This window comes from Aquila chrysaetos, chromosome 9, assembly GCF_900496995.4.
Source record: "Aquila chrysaetos chrysaetos chromosome 9, bAquChr1.4, whole genome shotgun sequence".
NCBI classification, from domain to species: domain Eukaryota; kingdom Metazoa; phylum Chordata; class Aves; order Accipitriformes; family Accipitridae; genus Aquila; species Aquila chrysaetos.
The window spans coordinates 30,299,853-30,321,785 of NC_044012.1; the positions used below are offsets into that span (position 1 = coordinate 30,299,853).

At 49.6% G+C, this 21,933-nt stretch overlaps 2 protein-coding genes across 12 annotated transcripts in view; both read left to right on the top strand.

Moving 5' to 3' along the window:
* Positions 1-12,178, top strand: part of SSH1 (slingshot protein phosphatase 1) — a 41,563-nt gene extending 29,385 nt beyond the window's left edge. For 10 of the 11 annotated variants that reach the window (XM_030025431.2, XM_041125944.1, XM_041125941.1 and 7 more), the window contains 6 exons: positions 1,146-1,274; positions 2,441-2,487; positions 3,858-4,004; positions 4,697-4,897; positions 5,825-6,455; positions 6,928-12,178. In XM_030025431.2, the coding sequence (XP_029881291.1) occupies positions 1,146-1,274; positions 2,441-2,487; positions 3,858-4,004; positions 4,697-4,897; positions 5,825-6,455; positions 6,928-8,205 (2,433 nt within the window). In that variant the 3' untranslated portion in view covers positions 8,206-12,178. The remainder of the gene's footprint in view (positions 1-1,145; positions 1,275-2,440; positions 2,488-3,857; positions 4,005-4,696; positions 4,898-5,824; positions 6,456-6,927) is intronic. The other variant, XM_041125943.1, reaches the window with a different exon arrangement.
* Positions 12,179-19,378: 7,200 nt separating this feature from the next.
* Positions 19,379-21,933, top strand: part of CORO1C (coronin 1C) — a 54,614-nt gene continuing 52,059 nt past the window's right edge. The window contains exon 1 of the mRNA XM_030024730.2: positions 19,379-19,397. The gene's annotated coding sequence lies outside the window, so the exon portion shown is untranslated. The remainder of the gene's footprint in view (positions 19,398-21,933) is intronic.

Genomic DNA, 21,933 nt, shown 5'->3' on the forward strand with positions numbered 1-21,933 from the left:
TTTCAAGCACATAGTGCTTGGTTCTTTGCCAAAAAAGTGGCATCAGAGGTGATGCCTGCATTACAGCTGGTTGTAGCACATAGAGGCCTGTCCAAGCAATGAATTTGCAGACACTTATTCCTCAGTGCATCCCTGTGAATTACGCAAAGGCAGCACTCAGAAGATGCAGTTGGTGGCTGAAGGCCTCGCAGCTGTTAGTGTCCTGATCTTCATTTGCTCATGGACAGTGCAGAGCAAAGTATGTGCCTTCCTTTCTCCTGTCAGCTTCATTTTAAGGTTTTATTTTCTTTGTTCCTGAACAAATGTCAGAGGGGCTTGCAGACAACATTTTGCTAGTGAGTTTATGGATGGAAAATCACAAATCAAGGCTAAAGCTAGTTTGGATCCATCCCAGGCTGGTGTAAATACATCCAGCTGCAGCACAGACGTACTCAGAGCAAATGGAAATAGTTCTTTTTGGGTTGGGTTTTCGTTTGTTTTTCAAGGGAGGCTATTAACATGCAGGGCTTTCCTTCCTAAAGCTTAGCACTGAAGTGTTCGGATACGTTCCTGTGTAACAGCAGCGTTACAAGTTGTAGCCGTAAGCTGAGAACTGGTCTGTCTGTGTACGTGTTCTTAACCCTTGGTGCAGTCAAGATGCTTTGATTTTGCTGTAACCATTTTCCATGTTGGGTTAAACAAAGTTGTGCTGCTTTGCATTGCACCTTCCTGAAGCTGACGTGCAGTGAGATGACTGTAGGTCTGTGCCCTGGTGTTTTAAAATGGGAGAGTACTGGAAATCTCTCTCTTCACCAATGTTGCTGCCATTATTCACTCCTTGCTTCTAATGGGTTTCACATTTTTTTTGTTAGCTGCTCTCCAAGGTCTTGTTTTTTATCTCTCCAATTATTTTTAATAAGCAGGTACCCAAAATACATTTTTTTTAACTCGGGTGTTATCTGAAGCTTTATTCACAGATCTTAAATTTGAGGGCCTAGGATACTTGGAGAGATGCCATGTAGTGAGATACCTTGTCTCCAAAAAGTCGAATCCCTCTTGCTGTTTTTAATGAAGTACAGAAAAAGTGTTTTACAAAGGAGTACCAACAAATGTTTCTATTGAACAGACATGATTCTAGGTGGTATCCTTTGTTTTCTGCTCTGCAGATACGAAATGAGCTGGAGAAACACATGAATTGCAACTTGAAGGAATTCAAGGAATTTATAGACAATGAAATGCTGCTTATCCTGGGTCAGATGGACAAGCCGTCTCTGATTTTTGATCATTTATATCTGGTAAGCTGCTGTGTTAGGAGCTCCTGAATAGCAGGAGGCTCAGTGGGAGTGATCTGACAAGTCACTGGGCTTAGAGGAAGCTGGATTTGGTGTCAAGGCTGACTTGTGCAGCATGAGCCAAGAGGTACAGCCTGCTATCCCACCCTTTGTGCAGACTTTACTCCAGGACCCATATTACTTGTAAAAGCCTGCAGTAGAGAAGCCTTTTTTTCTAGCTGTGTTCTTGTTTCGGGGACTTGACAGGGTTCTCTCCTGGCAGGTTGATCCTGTTTCAGGACATACCATGGCATAGCTCAACTTCTGTCTATGCATGTTCATTTTCTATTTCTAGCAATGGAGAGTTTGTTTTATGACAAACAAAGGTCTAGCTGTGGATGCTGCCCCGATGTGACAGCCATTTGCTCTTTGACTCTGATTAGGGTCACTGTATCGTTTTTTCTCCACTAAGCCTATGAAGTTCTTTCTGTAGGCATGGCCAGAGCTATTGAAAGAATAAGGCTGAAGGTGATATGCACTTGGTGCAGAAGCAAAGAACGGTGTGTGTTTTGTCTAAGCTTTTGCCACTAGATGGTACTCCAAGCAAAACCAGGCGGAACAAAGACTTGCTTGAGATGAACACATTTGTGCCCATTATGCTTGGGTGTTTTTGTTTTGGTTTGGTTTTTGGGGTTTTTTGTTCTGGACAGAGTCAGAGGAAGTGCTCATGTTTGAGGGCAAAACCTGCTTTTTAAACCGTTTTTAGGTTTCTGTTTTGCAGATATGGGGGGCATACAAGGTGTAACCACCCCCATAGCTTTCAGGATTTGCCTCACTTTTCATGTACCTGTGATCCCAGTCATGCTACGCGTAATCATTTTCTTTCCCTGCACAACTTATCTCTGTTTAAAAAGTCAGAGTGGCCAGGGCCAGTGATTTGGGATGTGCTCAGTCACACGCTGGCCTAGAACTATCTCCTTAGATGAGGATGTCTCTGCCTGTTCAGGACAGGACATCTGTGTGCTGAGCTGCAGCGCTGGTTGCCCTGGTGCCATATTCCTGTTTCAGAGGCTATTACCAATACTTTAGTCAGCAGCTAAGGAAGATCGCCGAGGCTGGGGTATTGCCGAACTTAAGAAAAAGAGAGGCTCTTGGGCTCCTTTGAAATGTGTGTTTTGTGGCTGTTGCAGGGGTCCGAGTGGAATGCCTCCAATCTCGAGGAGCTGCAGGGCTCGGGGTGAGTACAGCAACTTTCAAGCACCAGCCTTAGACTCTGAAACCTCCAGTTGTTTGCCTTTAATTTACATTCAGATCTCTTGCAATGACATATGACGTTTGTAGACTGTAAAGATGAGTTTGGGCCCATTCCTAGTGATATAGGTAACTTACCATTAAGACCTTGGTCGAGAAATCTTTCCTACCTCATTTCTGTCAATAACATGTAGAGTGAAAATAACAAAGCTTTTTGTTTGTGAAGTACATCAAGATCTCAGAAACCCTCACAATGTGTAGCAGCTGAGCATGCAACGGCCATACATATTGTTGTGTCATGTGTGAATTCCTGCAGGCTGCAGAAGAGCAAATATTACGGTGCTAAGCTTAGGAAAAAACTCTATCTAAATGGAGCAGAACTTCCTGTGGATGAGCAATCTCCATCTCACCTGCCCAGACAGGCAGCTGCAGGGCTGTCTTTCACCACGCTCTCATCACCGCACCGCTTCTTGGCTTGATTTACTTTCACGCTTTTTGGACGAGTGAGAATTTTGCATATAAATATTTGCTGCTTGCCCAAGGCGTACACCAACCTTGATGTGAGAAACTGAAAAATATTGCTCAACAGCATGACTAAAAATGTTTAATTTGGAGTCCTTGAGAACAGATGTCTGAACATCTTTGAACAAGTAAATCAACCAGTGCATTAATACTTCAGATCTACGGGGAAGGCATCTTAACGTGCAATGTCTAAAGGTCAAAGCTGGACAAATTCTGAAACAAATATCCTGTGTTCTCGATTTGTCTGAATGATAGGAGGTAATAAATCAATATGGATATTTGTTCTCTCCAGGTACATTGTAATCCCTGCTGTAATCTTTGGCAGGAATTGAGAGATACCATATGACTCTTGTTCCGTATTTTTGGTCAGAAAGAAGAGAAAAGGACAGCTTTGCAGCTAAAGCCTGCAGTTGAAAATTGTGATTCCTGGGGTCTGTTCCCACCTCTTGCCCAAACGAATCACTTGCAGTTGATGCACTTTTCTTCTTTTGCACCCTAGAAGCTGTGCGTGGCACACAGCGAGGAGTTTCTGATTGGGTTACAAAGGCTTGGCAGACAGGAGAAAATAAACTTCTTCCTCGTGTGCTCACGAGACCTCAAGGTCTTTTGATGCTTTGAATGGGATACGCCGGTGGCGAGAGATGGGTGAACGGACAGGCCCTGCACATCACATGCATGACCTGTGTCACCGGATGTCCCAGGGGTTCGGGATTAGGGCTCTAGATAAAATCTTACAGCTCGTGTTGTGTCAGATTTCACGGACTTCACAATGTATGTCAGTTCCCTTTCATGACCATGGCAGTTCAGCTTCATTTTTCTTTTTGTTCTCCACAGCATCGACTACATTTTGAATGTGACCAGGGAAATTGATAATTTTTTCCCCGGTTTGTTCGCATATCACAATATCAGAGTGTATGACGAGGAGACAACAGACCTCCTGGCTCACTGGAATGAGGCATACCACTTTATAAACAAGGCCAAGTAAGTGGGCTGGGAGATGTGACTTAGTGCGAGAGCACATCCATGCCATGGGGTCTGACACTGTGCCCTGTGGGTTTCATCCAGCGTGGAGCTGGGCCCTCCCTGAAACTGCACCACCACTGAAGGAGGCAACAGGGCTTTTGCTTTACTGCTTTTGCCAGGAGTTTTCTGCATCCCTGGAAGTTCCCCATACCTTGTCTCTTCCTGTACTGGCATTAACCTGTTCCTAGCCTGTGATATTTTTTACTATTTTGTTTTGCTTCCAAAAGGAAACGAGGACATTTCCTCTTCTCAAGAAGTTCTGGAAATAGTCCAACATGTCTGTGTTGGACTAGCCCCAGCTGTCTCTGCAGACAAGAGATGGTGACAGAGCCCATCAAACTCTGCTGGGCTTTTACACTCGGGTTGTTCCTGCTTATCGCTGTATCCAAAGACTTGGGCAGGCAGGCAGGAGGCTTCATGGTGGTCTCTGAAACGGCAGCATGATTGAGGCTGCCTTTCTCTAACTCCCAGCTTTTCTGGAGAGAGATTCTTCTCATGGCCCCCTTAATCCGAAACATTTCTCACCTGCTGAGCCATGGTGTTAGGGTGCTCAGGGGGACAAAGTGCTGTCCCTTTCACCATGTAAAACGGTAACAACAGATACCATAACCAGAAAGATGAAATGTATTTTCCTGTTTGTCCTTCTGCAGGAAGAATCACTCCAAGTGCCTGGTGCACTGCAAAATGGGTGTGAGCCGGTCAGCATCTACTGTTATAGCTTATGCAATGAAGGAATTTGGCTGGTCACTGGAAAAGGCCTATAATTATGTGAAGCAAAAACGCAGCATTGCAAGACCAAATGCAGGCTTCATGAGACAGCTTTTGGAATATGAAGGCATTTTAGATGCGAGGTAAGGCGACAGGATGAAGGGAAAGGTGACTTGCAGGAAGTAAAGGAGCTAATTGTAGGCAACTGCTCGTGTTTTTGTATCACAAAATATTAATCTCCATGGAGTTCTGTTCAGGCAATAGGTTCTTCTGCCAATGTCTTGCACACATGCATGTCATGCTCAAAGATGCTGGCAGCGTGGTGCTGTAGTCTGAAGGGTCCTCTTTAGAAGGGCAGATGCAGAAGCCTGGGCTGATTGTGTTTTTTTCTAAACCTTTTCTATGCCAGACCTCCCTGGATGAAAATTAGCTGTCTTCTAGGGAGATCTGCTCTGGTTTAATTCAGTGAGGGTTCTCTGCATTTGGGAAGCATGTTCGTATTTCTCAGCAGCCAGTACTGTTCAGCAAAACATTGTTCTTGTTTTATGAGGCAGAACTGAGCTCAGGCAGGGTTGGAGGCAAATCATTTGCAGTTCTGGGTGACCATGCCAATCACAAGTCTTTGTCGTTGCAAGTGCTGTAGTATCTAATAAGGGTTTCTGCATGCTCTGCTTGGCCTGGGCTCTACTGGGGGAAGAGGAGGAAAATTTTTCACTCTGGTTCAGCAGGAACTGTGCCATGAGATGTGCAGAGATGTTGGTTCAGAGTGTTTTGCTCTGATGGGGAGCCTCTGTGCCCCTCTGCCCTGAGGGACTCCTCCCAAGGGCTGTTGCCATCATGGGTGCAGCGCAGGGCACTGCTGTGAGTCTGCTGGGCCAAAGAGACTCTGGCATGGGCAGGCGCGAGGGACAAAATCCTGATGCTAAAGATGGTTTTGTCCAAGTGGGACCGCAGGGCTGGACCCAGCGGTCAGTGTTTAGGTTCTGGGTTGTGGAGAGGGAGGGACATTCCTGGAACTGAGCATCCTACAGTTCAACGGTAGTCACTTGTGTCTTTTTCCATTCCCCCAGCAAGCAGCGCCACAACAAGCTGTGGAAGCAGCAGGCACAGAGCAACCTACCCCAGACCACAGACGGTACCACTGGGTCAGGTGATTTTTTACTTGAGAGCTTAGACATCGACCTAGAAAACCGCCTGGCTGACCTGGACACGCCTTCGCAGTCGGCATACCTGGACAACCGCGGCAGCACAGAAGTGTCCGTGGGCTTTAATTACTGCTTCCGTCGCCTCTCGGACACGCTGCTGGAGAACAAGATTCCCAGTGGCAGGGAGGGCTTTTTCCACGTGGAGGAGCTGGAGCGTGATGCGCTTGCAGAGCGCACTGCCTCGCTGGTGGGACAGCCTCCATCTGCACCTTCAGAGGGAAGGCTGCTGGAGACAGCGAAAGCCCTGGAGCCAGCAGAGCCGCTGGCAGAGCTGAGCAGTTTCTGCGAGAAGGAGGTGAAGAAGAAACTGGACTTCAGCCCCCGGAAGGGAAGGATAGTGCTGGGCCCTGGGGACCGAGGGGAGGACAGTGTCAGGGATGAAAATCCGATGGAGAAGTGGAAGCGGCGTTTGTCCATGCACAAGGAGGAGAGCAGGCTTAATAGAGAGAACTTGAATAACAACAACAGCAAAAGGAGTTGCCCAGAGGATTTTGAGGTGCGTATGGAGTTGAAATGTAGGTGATTAGCATGGCTGACTCTACTGCAAGTGAAACTGCTCTTCTCATCTTCATAGCACAGTTTCATTTGACTTGGATAAAGCCTTTCATTCCATGATGAGCTTCTTCCTTTTCGAAGTGCTTCTGAACATGTCTTTGCTTGCCCAAGCTATGGATTTAGATGCCAGAGAGAGAGCACACACATGTGAGTGCCCTGTAAACTGCTTTGGGCAACTTGCTTGCATGACCATCGCTTGAAACGGTAGGTATTCATTCTTCCATTGACGATACTGTCTGCTGAGAAAGTACATGGCTTTTGTACCTGCTGCAGGGCCTTAAGAGAAGTGGAAATGGGTTTTGTTTCAAATCTGCTTGGCTGTAAATACATCCTGCAGTCTGTGCCTCTCGCTCTGCTGATTGCTGATGTCCTGTTCTGTGCACATTTATCTGTACCTGTTTTCTTTTTTGCAGCATGATGCTGTATTTGGGATCCTCAGTAAGGTCAAGCCTTCCTATCAGTCTTGCGCTGACTGCATGTATTCCTCGGCCAGTTTGTCCCCTGACCCCTTTGGGGAGCAGTGCGAAAAGTTGAACCCCGGCACTGCGCGTCGCAGCACCACCATCTGCACGCAACCAGCCCTTCTCTCCCACATCAATTCCAACTTGGTGGACCACCTGCCCAGCAAGGCACACTCAGAGGAAGCAATCAGAACTAAAAATAACGAGGCTCCGCTTCCTCTGTCAGCAGGAACTGGTACTTTGGACGCCAGCACTTGCAAATCACTTGATCAACACTGCAGCATTTTGGAGAAAGGAAAAGATATACCAAAAACCCCGGTCAAAACTCTGCTGCCCAGGAGAAACTCGCACTGTGACAAGAGCCTCCTTAACACAGAAGTGGTAAAAGAAGAGTCTCTAGCCAGAAAAGACAGCAAACCTACCAAGGATCTGAAGTACTTGTTGTTCAGCAAAGACTTGGAAAAGCCAAGTGCAAACAGTTACTTGATGCAGCATCAGGAGTCTCTTATTCAGTTGCAGAAAGCAGGCTTGGTTAGGAAGCATACCAAAGAGCTGGAGCGGTTGAAAAGCCTGCCCTCGGATGCCTCGTCGCTGCTCAGAGAGAGCTCCCTGAGCAGAGTCGGCTCTGGCATTGTGGAGGAAAGTGAGGATTTGATTTCACATCACAGCCTCGTACCTCTTCTGGGACCAGCACCGTTGATACCCGAAGATGCAGAAAACGATGTGGAAAAGTTAGAGGTGAAACGCATCTTGGAGGGGATCTCTCAGAAAACTTCCACGCCTGTGATGTGTCGGTTGGAGCACACGAGCAGTTTCACCAAGGACTTCCTGAAGACCATCTGCTACACTCCCTCCTCCTCCCGGAGCTCCAACCTGACGCGTAGCTCCAGCAGCGACAGTATCCACAGCGTGCGGGGCAAGCCCGGCCTGGTGAAGCAGCGAACTCAGGAAATCGAGACCAGGTTGCGGCTGGCTGGCTTGACTGTGTCTTCTCCTCTGAAAAGGTCCAATTCTCTCGCCAAGCTAGGATGTCTTAACTTGTCCTCTGAGGACTTATCAACTGACATGGATGTATCAACCATAACAGACTCAAAAGAGGCCGTTTCAAGCGAGTCTTCCGTGCTCTGTGAGCCACAATCCACGCTGAGGAGTGCAGATGTCACCTCCAAACTGGCAGCAAAGCCAGCAGTTGGAAACTTGAAGAACACGCTTTGGATGGGCAAAAGTTGATGCCTTCTGTGGGGGGAGTAGGGAGGTGGATTTGGGGGTTTTTACGGCATTTATTCATTGCACCGGTGCAGTTTTATCATCTGACTTGCAGTAGTTCATCTGATGCCACCTCTTCTTCCCCTTCTTGTACTCTAAGTGGGGAGAAAAAAAAGCATAATGGGTCATGATGAATGGCACAAGGGAAAATAAAATGTATTGCATGGCTTAGAAGAGGACTTTGTGTGTGAATTGCCTGTTGTCCTGCAGGATGCTATTTCTAGTACTGTTTGCCAAGTGTAATAATGTGGTTTTGTGTGTGTGTGTATATATAGATAGATATTTGTATCTATTTATCTATCTATCTATATATAAAATGCTGAAATACTCTGTTTCAATGACTCAACAAAATAATTAGTCATGACTTTTTTTTACAGAATAAACACAAGTCTCTAGTTAAAACAGGGCACTTGTGGAAAAATCCTTAAAATGGTGACATGAACACTACCTCTGTTCTTGCTGACTTTTCGTCTTGGTTTGTTGTTTGCTTGGGTTTTTTTAAAAAAAGGCTTTCCCCACAATACTTAACCGTTGTTTGAAGGTATTCCCTTAATGTTAACTGCAAAGGCCTGGAGGAGAATGGAGACAGAGGCTTTACCGCACTGAGTGACCTAGCTGTGAAGTAAAGGAGTATCGAGCTGTGTTCGTGTTGACTGTGTGACCTCCTGGCGTTAGTCCGTCTTCGCTGCGTAACCGGGTGAATTGTCATAGTCTCATGTTGGTGCCGGAGTGACGCCCAGACTGTGTCGCTGTCGCAGGCTTACGCTCATGCGGAGAGGCATCGCGTTCTTTGGGTGTTTTTGCTGTCGTTGTGGTTTGTAATGTCCCAGTACTAATGATGAGCCTGGCCAGTAAGTGACCGTGGACCCTAGTGAAGCTTTGTGTGATGCTGTGTTGGTGTCGTGGATCCTGCGTTGGGGACTCTTCTTCATCAGGCTGTTGGTGACACGCCATGCCAGCAAGACGGCCAAGGAGGCACGGCTCTCCTGGTGTCCCCACGCATTTGAAATCCCAGTAGGCAATAGGTGAACGTGTGTCTTTTCTGATTATTGCTGTTAGTTTTGGTAGAATGGTTCCTGCGTCCTTGGTTTGCCAGCAGCCTGGGAAGCTGTTGGCAAAGTCCAGGGGTTTATTTATGCTGGGTGTCAGCAGGCTGGGTGGCCCCAGAGCAGGGAGCCAGGGTGTACGTGTCCCAGCTCTTGCAGGGCTGCACCAGCCTCCTGCAATGGAGCGATGGAAGCATAAATCCTGCTCTCAGGGGGGTGTGTGCATCCTTTGGGGTGAGCTGTCAAACAGAAATACAGGCTCACCCCAAAGAGAGAGGGATATTGAAGGTGTGGGTGAGATCTCCTTTCGGAGGAAAGCTGGCGTGACTTGCAGGGAGGAAGCCGGGGGCTGCCCGTGCTCTCCCTTGGTGAGGTCCCCATGGTGCTGCACACTCTGCAGTAATCATAGCCGAGGAAGCATGTCCCTTCCTGCACCAGAGGCTGGCTCTCAGGCACCGGTCTCAAACCAGTGTTACCGTGCACTCCTCCTCTTGCTGTTCTGCTGTGGGAAATGCTTGAAATGCAGCAGTTCATTGATGCTATATGAAATGCACGTTTTCTCAGAATATTTTGGGCAGCCAGCCAGGTCAAGAACTGCTCTGTGCAAGACCTGGCCAAGTCAGGAGGGAAGAGCTTGAGAAGCATGGAGGGGACATGCTCCAAACCTTGGTGCTCTCCGAGTCCCATCTGAAACCGTGCTGGCTGATTGTGCCTTTGGGGTACTATATTGAAGCAGGTTTGGGGGTCAGAACAGACCTCGGGGGACAGTGATGACAAAGGGATGGATTTGCTCATTTAGGAACCAGGCTGTCAGTGTGAGCTCACCCACATTTTAAGATCTCCATTGAAAGCCATTCTTAAAAATCCCCTCCTTGAGGTGGGAGAGAGAGCAGGGCTCAAGCAATCATTCTCAGAGTCTGTATTAATCAAAAATCCACTGTCTTGAGAAAGGGAGCCACGTGTTTTGCTGTCCTAAATGCCCTTTTCCTTAAGCATAAGACCCCACATTTTTATATTAGGTGTGAGGAATTGTAGGGACTGGCAATCAGTAAATAAATGTCCCTCCTTGAAGAGTCTTAAATTTGACGTACATTTTTAGCTTAAGGCACGCTTCCTGTTTCACCCGTGAAAGCTGGTTTGAAGCAAAAGCTGCTGTGTGAGGGGACCCTGGAAAACGTGCACAAGTCTTTGTTTTTTAGGGCTGAGAAAATGCTGGGTCGTGTTCCGAGTAGGACTGAAATACTCTACCAGATGTCAGCATACCATGGGTGCATGTGCATGTCCACATCTACTGCAATAAATTTCCTATATTTGTATCACCTTTACTATCCTTGTTTACACCCAGATTCTGATTTATGAAAGGGGGCAGGTGACGGGGGCACACAGGAGGCCCTGGGGCTGTTTGATGCCTGCAGGGCTTGGGGCAGCTGCCTGGGAGGTCCTTTGTGCCTCCTGCCCGGCAAGCCTCTGCCCTCACAGCCCTGCGCTCAGGTTTGATGCCAGCACGGTTTGATCGTCAGCCTCGCCTTGCAAGGGCCTTTTGCACGATTATCTTTCTCCACTGTATGTTACACCGGCACCTTTCTCAGCGCTGCAGACGCTTCCCATTGCTGCCCAGCCAAGGGAAGAAGTGGGGGCGTCGGATTTGAATAAATTCAGAAAAATTCCGTTAACTGATGCAAGCGAACATATATATTTCCTTCCTGTTTTCTTGAGTGCCTGCCAAGTTCTGCTGTGTACAAACCACTGCTTTCCCGGGGTGTAGCTCAGCACTGACCGCCTTCCCCTTGCATGTCGCTTGGACTTGGCTCTCGCTGGACCAACCCCACCGCTTCACTCATCAGGCTCCATCGCTGCGTCATTGCGACGCTGCCGGGATAGAGGCATGGTTTAGTGGGAGTCGGTCTCGAAGCCAACGTGCGCTAGAAGCACTAGTGTGCCATTTCGAAGGGTTTTGTAGCCAAACCTATGATGCTTGCAGACTTCATTAGATTTGTTGCATGAGAAGGTAGATGTGTTTGTCCTCTCCCCCTTATTGTAATTGTTCTTTTACAATTGAGTGCCTTAATAATAGTTTACAAATACTGTGTATTTATGCTGAGCTGTTAAACTCTGCTGTTTGCTGTTCTTTTTTTTTTTTTTTTTTTTTTTGTGCTTTTGGTGTTTCCGATGGCAGTGAGACCGTTACTACTTCTACATATCGACCTCCCGGCCCCACTGAGCTCAGCACTGCTAACCACTTCCCTTCTGCTCTGTTTATGGCAAAACCAAAAGGGCTGCGCTGAGACGCCACCGTGCCGGCTGCAGCTCCCGGTGCCCCCATTTATCTATGCATTGCTGCAGAAACGCGGACAGGGGGTGTCTGGGGAGACATCTCATCAACAGCTGGCTGCGCTTTGCTCAGCGGATTGCCGGGTGTGAATCCAAACCCAGTCCCGTTCTGCCAGAAAACCCAAAATGCACAAAACTGGCACCTTATTTCCAGTCCAGGCTTTGTCGGTCTGCGCGATAGCAATAGCCGTCGTCCTGGTTGTCCTTTCCGTGAAGGTGGTGTTTGGTTCGGTCGTGTCCCGCCGTCCCCCTTGCTGGCATCGCCAGCTCTTTGCTGGGGAACCGGCTCCCAGACTGTGACCACAGACCCGGAGAGGAGGGGTGAGTGAGTAACGTGTAGCTGTTCCAGTGCATTGCTGTACTCTTATGATAACAATGTTCCTTTTATTTCATGGTATTTCTTAATTCTGGTTTTATATTTAAATATGCGGTATCTTTTGTACTGTACGTTCGCGGTAGGGGATGCATAATGCACTTTTTTTTACTTTTGTTTGTAAAAATGTACTGTATATTTTATGTGCTTCTTGTGAGAAAAATAAACTTTTTTTGTTTTCCTTTTACAAATGCGCTTTGCAGCATTTTTGGAAGTGGGCAAGGATCAGCCCGGCCATGGGGAGCAGGCCCCACTGGGGCGGGAAGGGGCAGAAAGAAAAGGAGGCGAAGGGCGCGTATCATCGGAGCAGCAGCCACTGCCTGGCTCCCACAGCCCCCTGCCCCATGTTATCTCTTCCCGTCTGTCCTGGCTGCGCTTCCCTGGTTTTTGGGTCCTGGCTGTTTTCTGCCACCCCTAAAAGCCAGACCAGGAGATGCCTTTGTTCCTCTCACTTGTGTCCTTGCAGCACTGGACGCATTTCAGCTGCCCTGCCAGGAGGGTGAGCACTGCAGAAACACACGTGAGCTGTGGCACGGGCTCACTTGCAGGTTTTTTAAGGGGAAAAGGGAAAGAAAGAGAAATATGCTTAATTCCTGGAGGTAGGAGTAGAACTGAAATCTGTAATTCTCCACCTAGCCTCTTTTTGGAGACCCCAGGCTGGGTTTAAGGAGAAGCCGCTCACCTTTTGGCGAGCGTTCCCCGGCACCGAGCGGATGTTGGCAGTGGAGCGGTCGTGCGTGTGAAAGCAATGCCTGCACCGTGCTGAGCCCTCCCTGCATGGGGCACGGAAAAGTACTTATTTGGAGAGGGGCTTGGTGCTACTACAGCGACGTGGGCTTTTTAATTCCCACAGACCTGTGCTACAGTCTTCTCCAAAGAGCAAATCCCCTGAGTGAAAGCTGAGGAGCTAAATCCTGGGACGTGGCTCTTCTGCCCTGAGCCCATCTTGCTGCTGCCCCACGATCCACCCACGGTGGGACCAGCCCTTCCTGGGCATTCACAAAATTTTGCCTTTAAAGGCAAACGGCGAGCATCTGTCTTGTGTGCCTGCGAGGAGTCTTGTTATGCCTGGGATTGTTCTCACTCTCAAAGCTGCTTCAGGGAGGAACATGTCAGTGTTTACCTTGGCAGGGTAGCAAAGCAGAGGCTGGGGATGCTCTCCAGCTTTGGCACACTTGCTAATTGCCTTAAAGAGTCATTAACCCCCACCAGAAATACTTGCTTTTTAGGGGATTTGGGGGTTGATTCGGCTTGGAGTTGGCAGCTGTCTGTCACCTATCAGTTGAGTGCAGCAAAGCATGATGTACTGCCTGCCCTCCCTGCCCCGGTGCTCAGCCCGGCTGCCCCAAGGGGCTGCGATGCTCCCACTGGATCCAGCCGGCCGGACCTGGGCAGGAACCGGCACTTGCGGCTAACTTCACGATGCTCATTTGCCAACTCCTCATGCGCATGGAGCTCGGGCCACAAACTCATCAGGGTGAATTAAGTGACTTAAGTCCTACTGTGGCCTTAGCAGAGGCTGGGTTTGATTCCGGTGTGGTAAGGGTGCAGCAATACGCTGTGTGAGAGCAAGGAGCTGTGGAACATCTTCCTTTCACCCTGCAGCTGAGTCTCACACTGGGGTGACATGTGGCACGTGCTGGCTGATGCTGCTTCGTGCCACCGACACATTTCTGGGCAGCACTCACAGGGTCTTGCGCACGGACAGCAGTTCACCAGCTGGGAAAATAATCTGCAAATGACGGAGAGCAGAGCCCTGGGCTCCCTGGGATGGGTTTGTGAGGGTTTTGGTCTTCTCCTTACACCTCGGAGCAACTCTGGTGGAAATGCAGCTCTTCTCCCAGATGCGGGAGCAGGGTGCTGAGCTGGTCTGCTGCTGCATGAGCAGGTACCTGCTGTGGGAGCTGCAGCATCAGGAGCTGGAACTGGCATCTGACACTCCCCTGGTTGAGGACAGAGACCCCCGGGCTGAGTCGCCCCGGCACAGAGAGCTTGGCTGGGTGTCAAGGCTTTCCGAGGGTTGCCCAGACATGCTTATATGATGACACACGAAGGAAAACAACGGGAGCGAGTGTGCGTGTGTGTGTGTGTGTGTATGACTTTTACATCCTGGGGGTTAGCTCTCTCCAGCGCTGAGCCACAGCAGAGCTGGAAGCTCTGTGCTGAGCTGGGAGCCCCAGAGGCTCCCACACACCAGACCTCCGGTTTGGGGAGACAACAGCTTTCTGCTGCATCATGCTTTTGAGGTCCTTGGGACAGAGTCTGTCCCTTAGCCAATGCCATTTTGGGGTCAGATGTTTGCTGTTAGCTCATTTAATTCACACGTCCCTTGGCTGGTTCACAGGACAACGCGCCCCACTCCCTGCGGCTTCCCAAAGATGGAGATCTCCCCACCGTAGCTGTGTGTAGGTTTGCATCTCAAGACCTGCATGTAAGAGCTTATACGTTAGAGAGGCACCATGAGACAGGACTGTGGAATGGCCAGAGGGTGCCCTGTGACTGCCGGTGAGTTTGTGTGTCTTCTTGTTCTTGTTATGATTGAAAGTTGGTTCTTTACGGAGCGGTTCTTGTTATGGCTGAATGTTACATCCTGTTGTGATGTTGCTATGGCAAAGACAGGCAACATCTGGAGCAAGACAAGTTCTCTCCGACGACCGTCAGAGGGTTTATTTATAGCCTCACTGGTGAAAGGAGATGCCTGAGCATGAAGCCTCTGCGGGTAGATCATGGCAGGGGCAGCCTGGCACTGGGTGCCCTCCTGGTTGGGACCCAGGGCGGCGGGAAGATGTGAGATCTGACCAGATCCGTTGCCTCACCTGCCCAGTGGAGGAGCCTGCAAGTGGTACCGAGCAGTAATTGGAAAGGAGCAGATCTCCTTGAGGACCCTCTGACTCCATTCTTTGCCCTTGATGGGAGGAGGATGGTTCCCTACCAGCGTTTCTCTGTTTCGTGTTGGGGTTGGGTGACCGCAGGGGTGGTGAGCAGATATTATAATGATGTTATTGGGGGAAAAGATCAGGTTTGGCAGGTGAGTGAGGCTGGTTTTAGTGAACAAAGCGATGCGCACAGAGAAGCAACAGGAGGGATGCAAAGGGCCACTGCTGCACTTCAACACCAGCAGCCTGCTGCAGCAAAGAGGAGAAGCTGCTGCTCTGGCAGTGGGTCTCAGCCGCCTGCAGCCCCAGGGTGATGCCTCTGTGTCACTTTACACTGGGTTGTGGCTGAACAGCCACGCTGTCTCTAAAGGGGTAGAAATGTAAATATTTTTCTAAGCAGAAGCTGAGAGTGGGCACTGCCTACATGAGACGAGCTGGTTCCTGCGATGGATGGAGGGGCAGGGGATGCAGGGCTGCAGCAGGCGCAGGCCAAGCTGCGCTGCCAGCGAGGCTCCCTGTCCATCCAGCCATTGCAAATGTGCTGCTGTTTGGAATACGTGCAGTGGCAGGTCCTCTCTGTGTGCGCACATACACACACGTGCATTTTGTATTGATAGCAGCAGCTCTGCTGCTTCAGCCAGCGGAGCTGCTCAGCTGGGGAGCAGCTGATGAGGTGGTCAGGTTTGCTCCAGCTTCGGCCCTCGCCCTGGGCGTTGCATATTCCCTAAAAGTCTCTTCCTCTCTGGTTTGAAGGACGGGGGCAGCAGCAGCAACGCTGCAGTGGCGACGCTGCAGCAGCTGCCATTTCCTTTTATGCAGACGGTTCAGCAGCAGAAACCACGTTGCTCCCATGTCAGACTTTCCTGAGTGTTTAATAAGCAGCTCGCAGGAAAGTGGTGCAAAACACTGTAGAGCAGGGTAGGGCAAACCCAGGTCCAACAACCCAGCTGTGCAGCTTCCACACAAGCCCTGGGCTCTATGACGCCCACACAGGGCAGGCCAAAAAAATCAAGATGATATCTCCAAATCATGACAGTTTGTGAGAAACCTAGAATGTATTTGGCTTTGGGATGGGGAACCAAGGGCGCTGGCTCAAGGGGAAGAACCCCAAGTTATTGATCAGGTCATCGTGCCAATGTCAAGCATGCCTCAGGCTGGTGAGTTTATCCCACGGAGAGGTGACTTGGCTTTAAAATTCGTCACTCACGCAACTGTCAGCAAATCTTGCTGCAGCATTTCAGTACCTGGCCGGATCGGTGCTGCGAGGTTCCCCCCTACTGCCAGTGTCTGCAGGGAACATCATCTGCTCCTTGCTCGGCTCGGGAGCCCAGCTGCCGGCCCCAGTCCTGCTGGGAAGCGGTTGTGTTTGTTTTGGGCAGCCTCAGCGGGGATTTAAAACTTCCAGTGGTAACAAATGGTGTTTTGTCTCGCTGCAGAGCAGCTCTGCAATGTGCATTGATAAAAAACTATCCCTTGCGAGGGGGCCTGGCTGGCTCCTGGGCTGATAAGGGCTGGAATAACCGTCATCCCTTGCTCCTTCCCCTTGATGGTAGCCAGCACTCGCTCCTGAGCTGGCTCGTGGAGCAGGGGACAAGGTGGTGGCATCACGAGAGACCGTGGTCCAGGTGTCAGCCACGCAACCCATGTGAGAGCATCGGCTGTGCTCAGAGGGCTGCTGGGGTCCCTGGGGGCTCTGGATGAGGCCCCAGCAGGATTTTCTGGCCCGGCCGAGTGTCAGCAGGATGCCTTTAGCCTGGGGTCGATGGGCAGGTCGCTGGGAGGTCTTCGCAAACTCTTTGGGCTGACACTGGGGTAACTCAGCCCCTGCTGGGAAGCAGCACCTGACTCAGCCCCGGCACCGCGGAGGTGCCTGCGGAGGTTGTGCCGCTGCCTGCGTCTCTTTAGGGACCATTTAGGTGTTTTCCCGCATCCCGCTTTGGGATGATTCCCGGGATCGGGATCGGGCAGCCAGCACCTCGTGCACCATAAAAGGCAAAGCGCTGGGGAAGAGCTGCTGGGGTGGGAGCCATGGCAGCCACTGCGGTTCGCTGCAATGCCAGGCATCCCGGCTGTGTATAAATGGATTTGAGCCCTCCAGCTCTCCTGCTCCCCCTCCTTCCAGAGAGTTTACAGGAGCCCGTTTGGCAGAAGGATTATCCAAAGGGAGGAACTTTCTGCTTGGAGGATTGTTTAGAGAAATGCCCAGAGTGTTAATAGGGATTTTTGTTAAGTTATGTTTTGGAGTCTCCTAAGGGAAACTTGTTTCTGAGGCTGCTGTCGGGCTTCTCTGTTTATCTCGAGTGGTCTTTTTTATGTCACAGCCATTCCCTTAGCAATAATATATTCCCACAGATCGTTCCAGCTGATCCGTCTCTGCCCTGTGTGCTCTGTGCAGGCGGTATCTCTCCCCAAAACACTGGGACGCAGACCAAGGCTGCGCTCCGCTTCCAAGGAAGGAGCGCTGGGGGAGACGCTTTGTGTCCGTCGGGCGCAGGGCAGGGAGGCAGGGAAGAGTGCCAGGGGCACGGATGCGGGTTTCCAAGCTCTCCGTGAAACCCACAGAGGAGCTGACGGAGGTGATCCTGCCCAGACGAGCCGCAGCAGATGACCTGGCAGTAAATTGCTCTGGAAGCAGTGAGATCGGAGGGAAGCCAGGGAGGATTGCTGCATGGGACCGTAGGGAGTTATTGCTGCAGCAGGTTGGGGAAAAGAGGAGAGTCCCTGAAGAAAGATGCAGATGGGTAGCAAGTCCTGCCCGTAAAGTGCTACGAACCAGCAAATTAGAAGCTGGGAGGTGCTTTTACAGTTATTCAGGTGGGATATATTTGGGTAGGGACCAGTGTAGCATCAGCTCTGACAGCTGTTGTGTTAGGAGAGAGCGTCCTGCCCTGCCGCAGAGGATGGGCTCCACCACACCAACATGCATTTTCATCTCTGCTGGCCATGAGGCTAAAAAACGCCGATTCACATGACCCAGGCACGGAGGCTTCCAAGCTGCCTCCGTCTCTCCCAGTAGCGGAGGAAGGAGAAGGCGGTGCTGAAAGTCTGCCGAGACCCAAGGTGGGAAGAAATCTTGGCTGGCCATTTTCAAAGCATTTGGACCAGGAATTACGGTGACCGAGCTCCTGGCCATGGAAACCTCCACCTGGCAATACTATGGATATTTACAGGATGACACAAGTAAGGCGAAGGGGAGAGACTGCGCTACTTCCCGGGGAGCCTCTGCAGGGACACGCGAGGATTATACCCTGCTGCAACTTGGCCAGGAGGGCCTGGGGCATGGGCTGGAGAGGGGGGACCTTCCCGACCCTGGGAGCAACACGCAAACTCCTGCCAAGAAGTCAGAGATGAGCAGCAGCGGGCAGAGAGGACAGCGGGGGCTGGCAGGGGACCCCTGCTTGGAAGACCACCCCGTGACAAAAGGGTACAGGAGAGGGGAGGAGGGAGAAGCCCCTCTGAAGGTGTACGAAGCGGAGGTTGGGCACAGGCGAGCAGGCATGGGCAGGACGGTGAAGCCAGTGGTGTACAGGCTGGAGGAGAGCGAGTACAGGCGCCTGATGGAAGAGGCAGAAGCAGAACCTGAGGAGGAGTGGGAAGGGACAGAGCACAAGGTACCTGTGAGTCAGGAGGGCTACCCAGGGGATGGGAAGGCGGCAAGTCCGAGCCTAAACAGGCTCAATGCTTTCCAAGGAGTCCTGAGGAGACAGATAAGCCGTTCGGACTCTGAAAGCAGTGCAGAGAGCAGGCAAGTGAATAAACTGACCCTGAACTCTCCCTCAGAGGGAAACAAGCCGAGTGTCCCCATCAGGTCAGATAGCTTCGAGCGAAATGCCATGCTCATGGATTACATTTTGCAAAGCAAACAGGAGGCAACAACATCTGTTTCCTATGTCCCGAGAGAAAGCAGCAAGGCAGCTGAAAGCTTCAGGCAGACAGCGAGCTTCGCCCTCCAGCCTGACGGCACTCCAGACCTTTGCCAGAACAGCCAAAACGGTGAGGAGGATCTGGCCAGGAAGCCCGAGCCAGACAAGCAGGTAGCGAAGAGCCTCGAGAGAATGGTCTCTGCGGTTGCAAATTATGTTTCGGTGGCTAGAGACACTGGAAAGCTTTTGAGACAGAGCAGCAGCCAGCTCCTTGAGAGCAGGGAACAGCTCGGAGGTGAAGCAGATGCAGGGATACTCGATTCATACAGCCAGAAAAAAACCCCACCGGCCCCTCCTGTCAGGTCACACAGCAAAGAGAGCCTGGCTTTGAGTATGAGCAAGACTGTGGCAATGACGGAGGCTCTGCTGGAGCCCCGCAGCGATGCAACGAAGCCTGCCAAGGAGCAGTGGGCAGCTGCAGGCGCGGAGCAGCCAACTGGAGGCAGGATGGCAGGAGGAGGGGGCTCGGAGGAGCCGGAACGGAAGGGGAGGAAGAGTCAGGAGGATGAGAAAGTGCTTAAAGTTGCCGACGCAAAGAAAACCTTTGAAAAACCCAAGCCATCAGAGGGGAAGGCAGCGACGCCACTGGCCAGCACTGCCAGAAAAGGTGAGGTGTGATGGCTCTGCCGTGGGCAGGCTGGCAGATCCTGGCTCTGCCTCGTGGTTCTGTGGGGCCAGGGTGGATCTGGAGCACGCTGCAGGGTGAGGGGAGGTGGGAACACGGCGGTTGTGAGGCTTTTCAGAAAATAGCTACCTTGTCCTGGCCGAGCAACAGGTGGGTTGCGCTCGGGGCATGTCTAGCGATCTATGGTCGTAACGAGGCAGGACAAAAATCGGGCATTGATTCATGTCTACTGTCCGCTTGGTAAAAGTACTTCTTGCAGTGAAACTGCTTTGTGAGAAAGAGATTTGCTTTTTAAGACTCTTCTGTATATAAATAAGTATAATATCCGGTACCCCTATACTGCTTTTCCCCGAATAGATACAGTGCAGAAGTGCCCATATGACACTTTCTCCCACTGCCATGTGGGATTATTTGCCTCTGTCTCTCTAGGCACTGGGTCTGCCGATATAATTTTATTTTAGTTATGGCATAGAAAGGAGGCATTATTTTCCTTAGGTTCTTTTTCTCCTGCACTGTGACTTAGCCGAATAAGGCTTTCAGGAGAATGACATCAACTTGGAAACCCTTGCACTGAAAAACTATGGATAAATGAACTTTGTTGAAATTTTTCTGGTAAAACAGCAGTTATGCAGAAATAGGGAGAGATTAGAAATGAATGTTCGAAAGTTTGGATCCTACAAGGGCATATCAGACCCATGCTGGTTAACTTACATCTTCTGTTTATTGACAATCTGTGATTGTGGATTTCCTTATAAGGGAAAATAAATGTGTAAATGCACAGGAAATTTATGCTAGCTTTGAATCAAACAGCATGTTTACTTAAAAAAATAAGTGTGATTATCCCACCGTGCTTGGTACATTGTGCTGTCAGCTACTCTCATTCACGGAAGTCACAAAACCAAGTCAGAATACGAATATTGCCACAGAGTTTGTGTGTGTGTGTCAGTGTAACAAAAAGCCTAGAGTGATGAAAAACAGATCCTATCCTCTCAGGAAGCATCTGAAGACACACCATCATTCTCACGATGTAAAAAAATAGGGTTGTGAAATATTTGTCACTGCAAACTCTCTGCCATCTGACAGACTTGGGCTCTGTACCTGAAGCAGTGCTAGTACTGGCATTATCAGGGTGCCTGTATATATGCAGCCTCTCCACTCCTCCTCGAGCAGATTTGTCTGATTAAATGGTACAGTTGATACGGCATGTTTTCATCAGCCAGGTCAGACAGAGGGAAGTTTTCATCAGCAATGAGGCATGCATCCTTTGCGGGGAACCGTAGGAGCAGGTGGATGCAATAGGTGGTCTTACAGAGGAAGGGGGTGAGAAGGGACCGCAAGAAATCCTGCTGCATCCCTAAGGCAATACTGGCTACAGCTAAATCACTCCTGACAGATGTTTACCTACTTGTTCTTCAGGAGAAATGAGGAGGGAGGGTCAAGACAATCTATTTCAGTGCTGAACTGTGAAAATGTTGCAGTAAAGAAGAGTAGGAATAGCTTCTCATTTTGCTATATCCGTGACATAGTCCATTGGGGTTTTTTTAAATCTGTTTCTAAACACATATCTTCCCAAACCTCATACTGCCTGACCAAACACGAACATCTCGTGTATATTTACCATTACATGATTCCTTTCTCATACCTCTGATTTTTCCAGCACCTTTGGTCCAACTTGATCCTAGACAGCAGGGAGAGAAACAGAACAAGATGGCAAAAGGATTCAAAACTGGTTGAATAATGAGGACAAGACTAGGATACGTGATAAGTGTAACATGGAGTACTGCAGGAGTCACAGCGCCTAGCCTCATGTTACTGCTCACTGCTCAAAGCCCCTGCTCCTTACGTGGTTCCTGGCTGGTTTTTTTCTGCTATTCAGAATGATAGGAAGTGTCAATCCCAGGATATTCATGTTGTAAATAAAATACAGCTTTCTTTTTTCTTTTTTTTTTTTTGTGTTTTGCTTTCTTGTCTTGCTCTTCCTAGTTCATTGTCTGGTGTAGTGGAGATGGCAACAGAGAAAACCCCATCTGTTGCAACTAATTGCTTCATTTTTATTTGGTGTCCCAACATTTTAGTTAGGTATTGGGACCACCTCCCCTTCATCACAAAAATGGGAAAAAAAAGAAAGAAAAATGTATTTCATGATCTGTACAATGATGGAGAAGGAAAACACAGGAGGAAATAGGCTAGCTTGAAATTAATGTAGAGATTTCCTTTTGCTGTAAAAGCTGCAGGCAGCATGTATTTCTACGCTTTTCCTATAGATGAGTTGGTAGGGATGTGTATGACATCTGTATTACTGCAGATAACATGCATGAGAGTGTGTATATGTAGTAATAAATGTGCTTTATGCAAGGTATTGTAAATCATTAATAACAATAGCATAAATTATTAATGCCCACCCTGACCTAATGTTCACTTATTATTACTTATCAATCTCCGGCATCTTCCATCCATTCCAAGCAGCACACAAACGATGTCATCTCAAGTGCTCGCTCACTGCAGCAGATTTTCATTA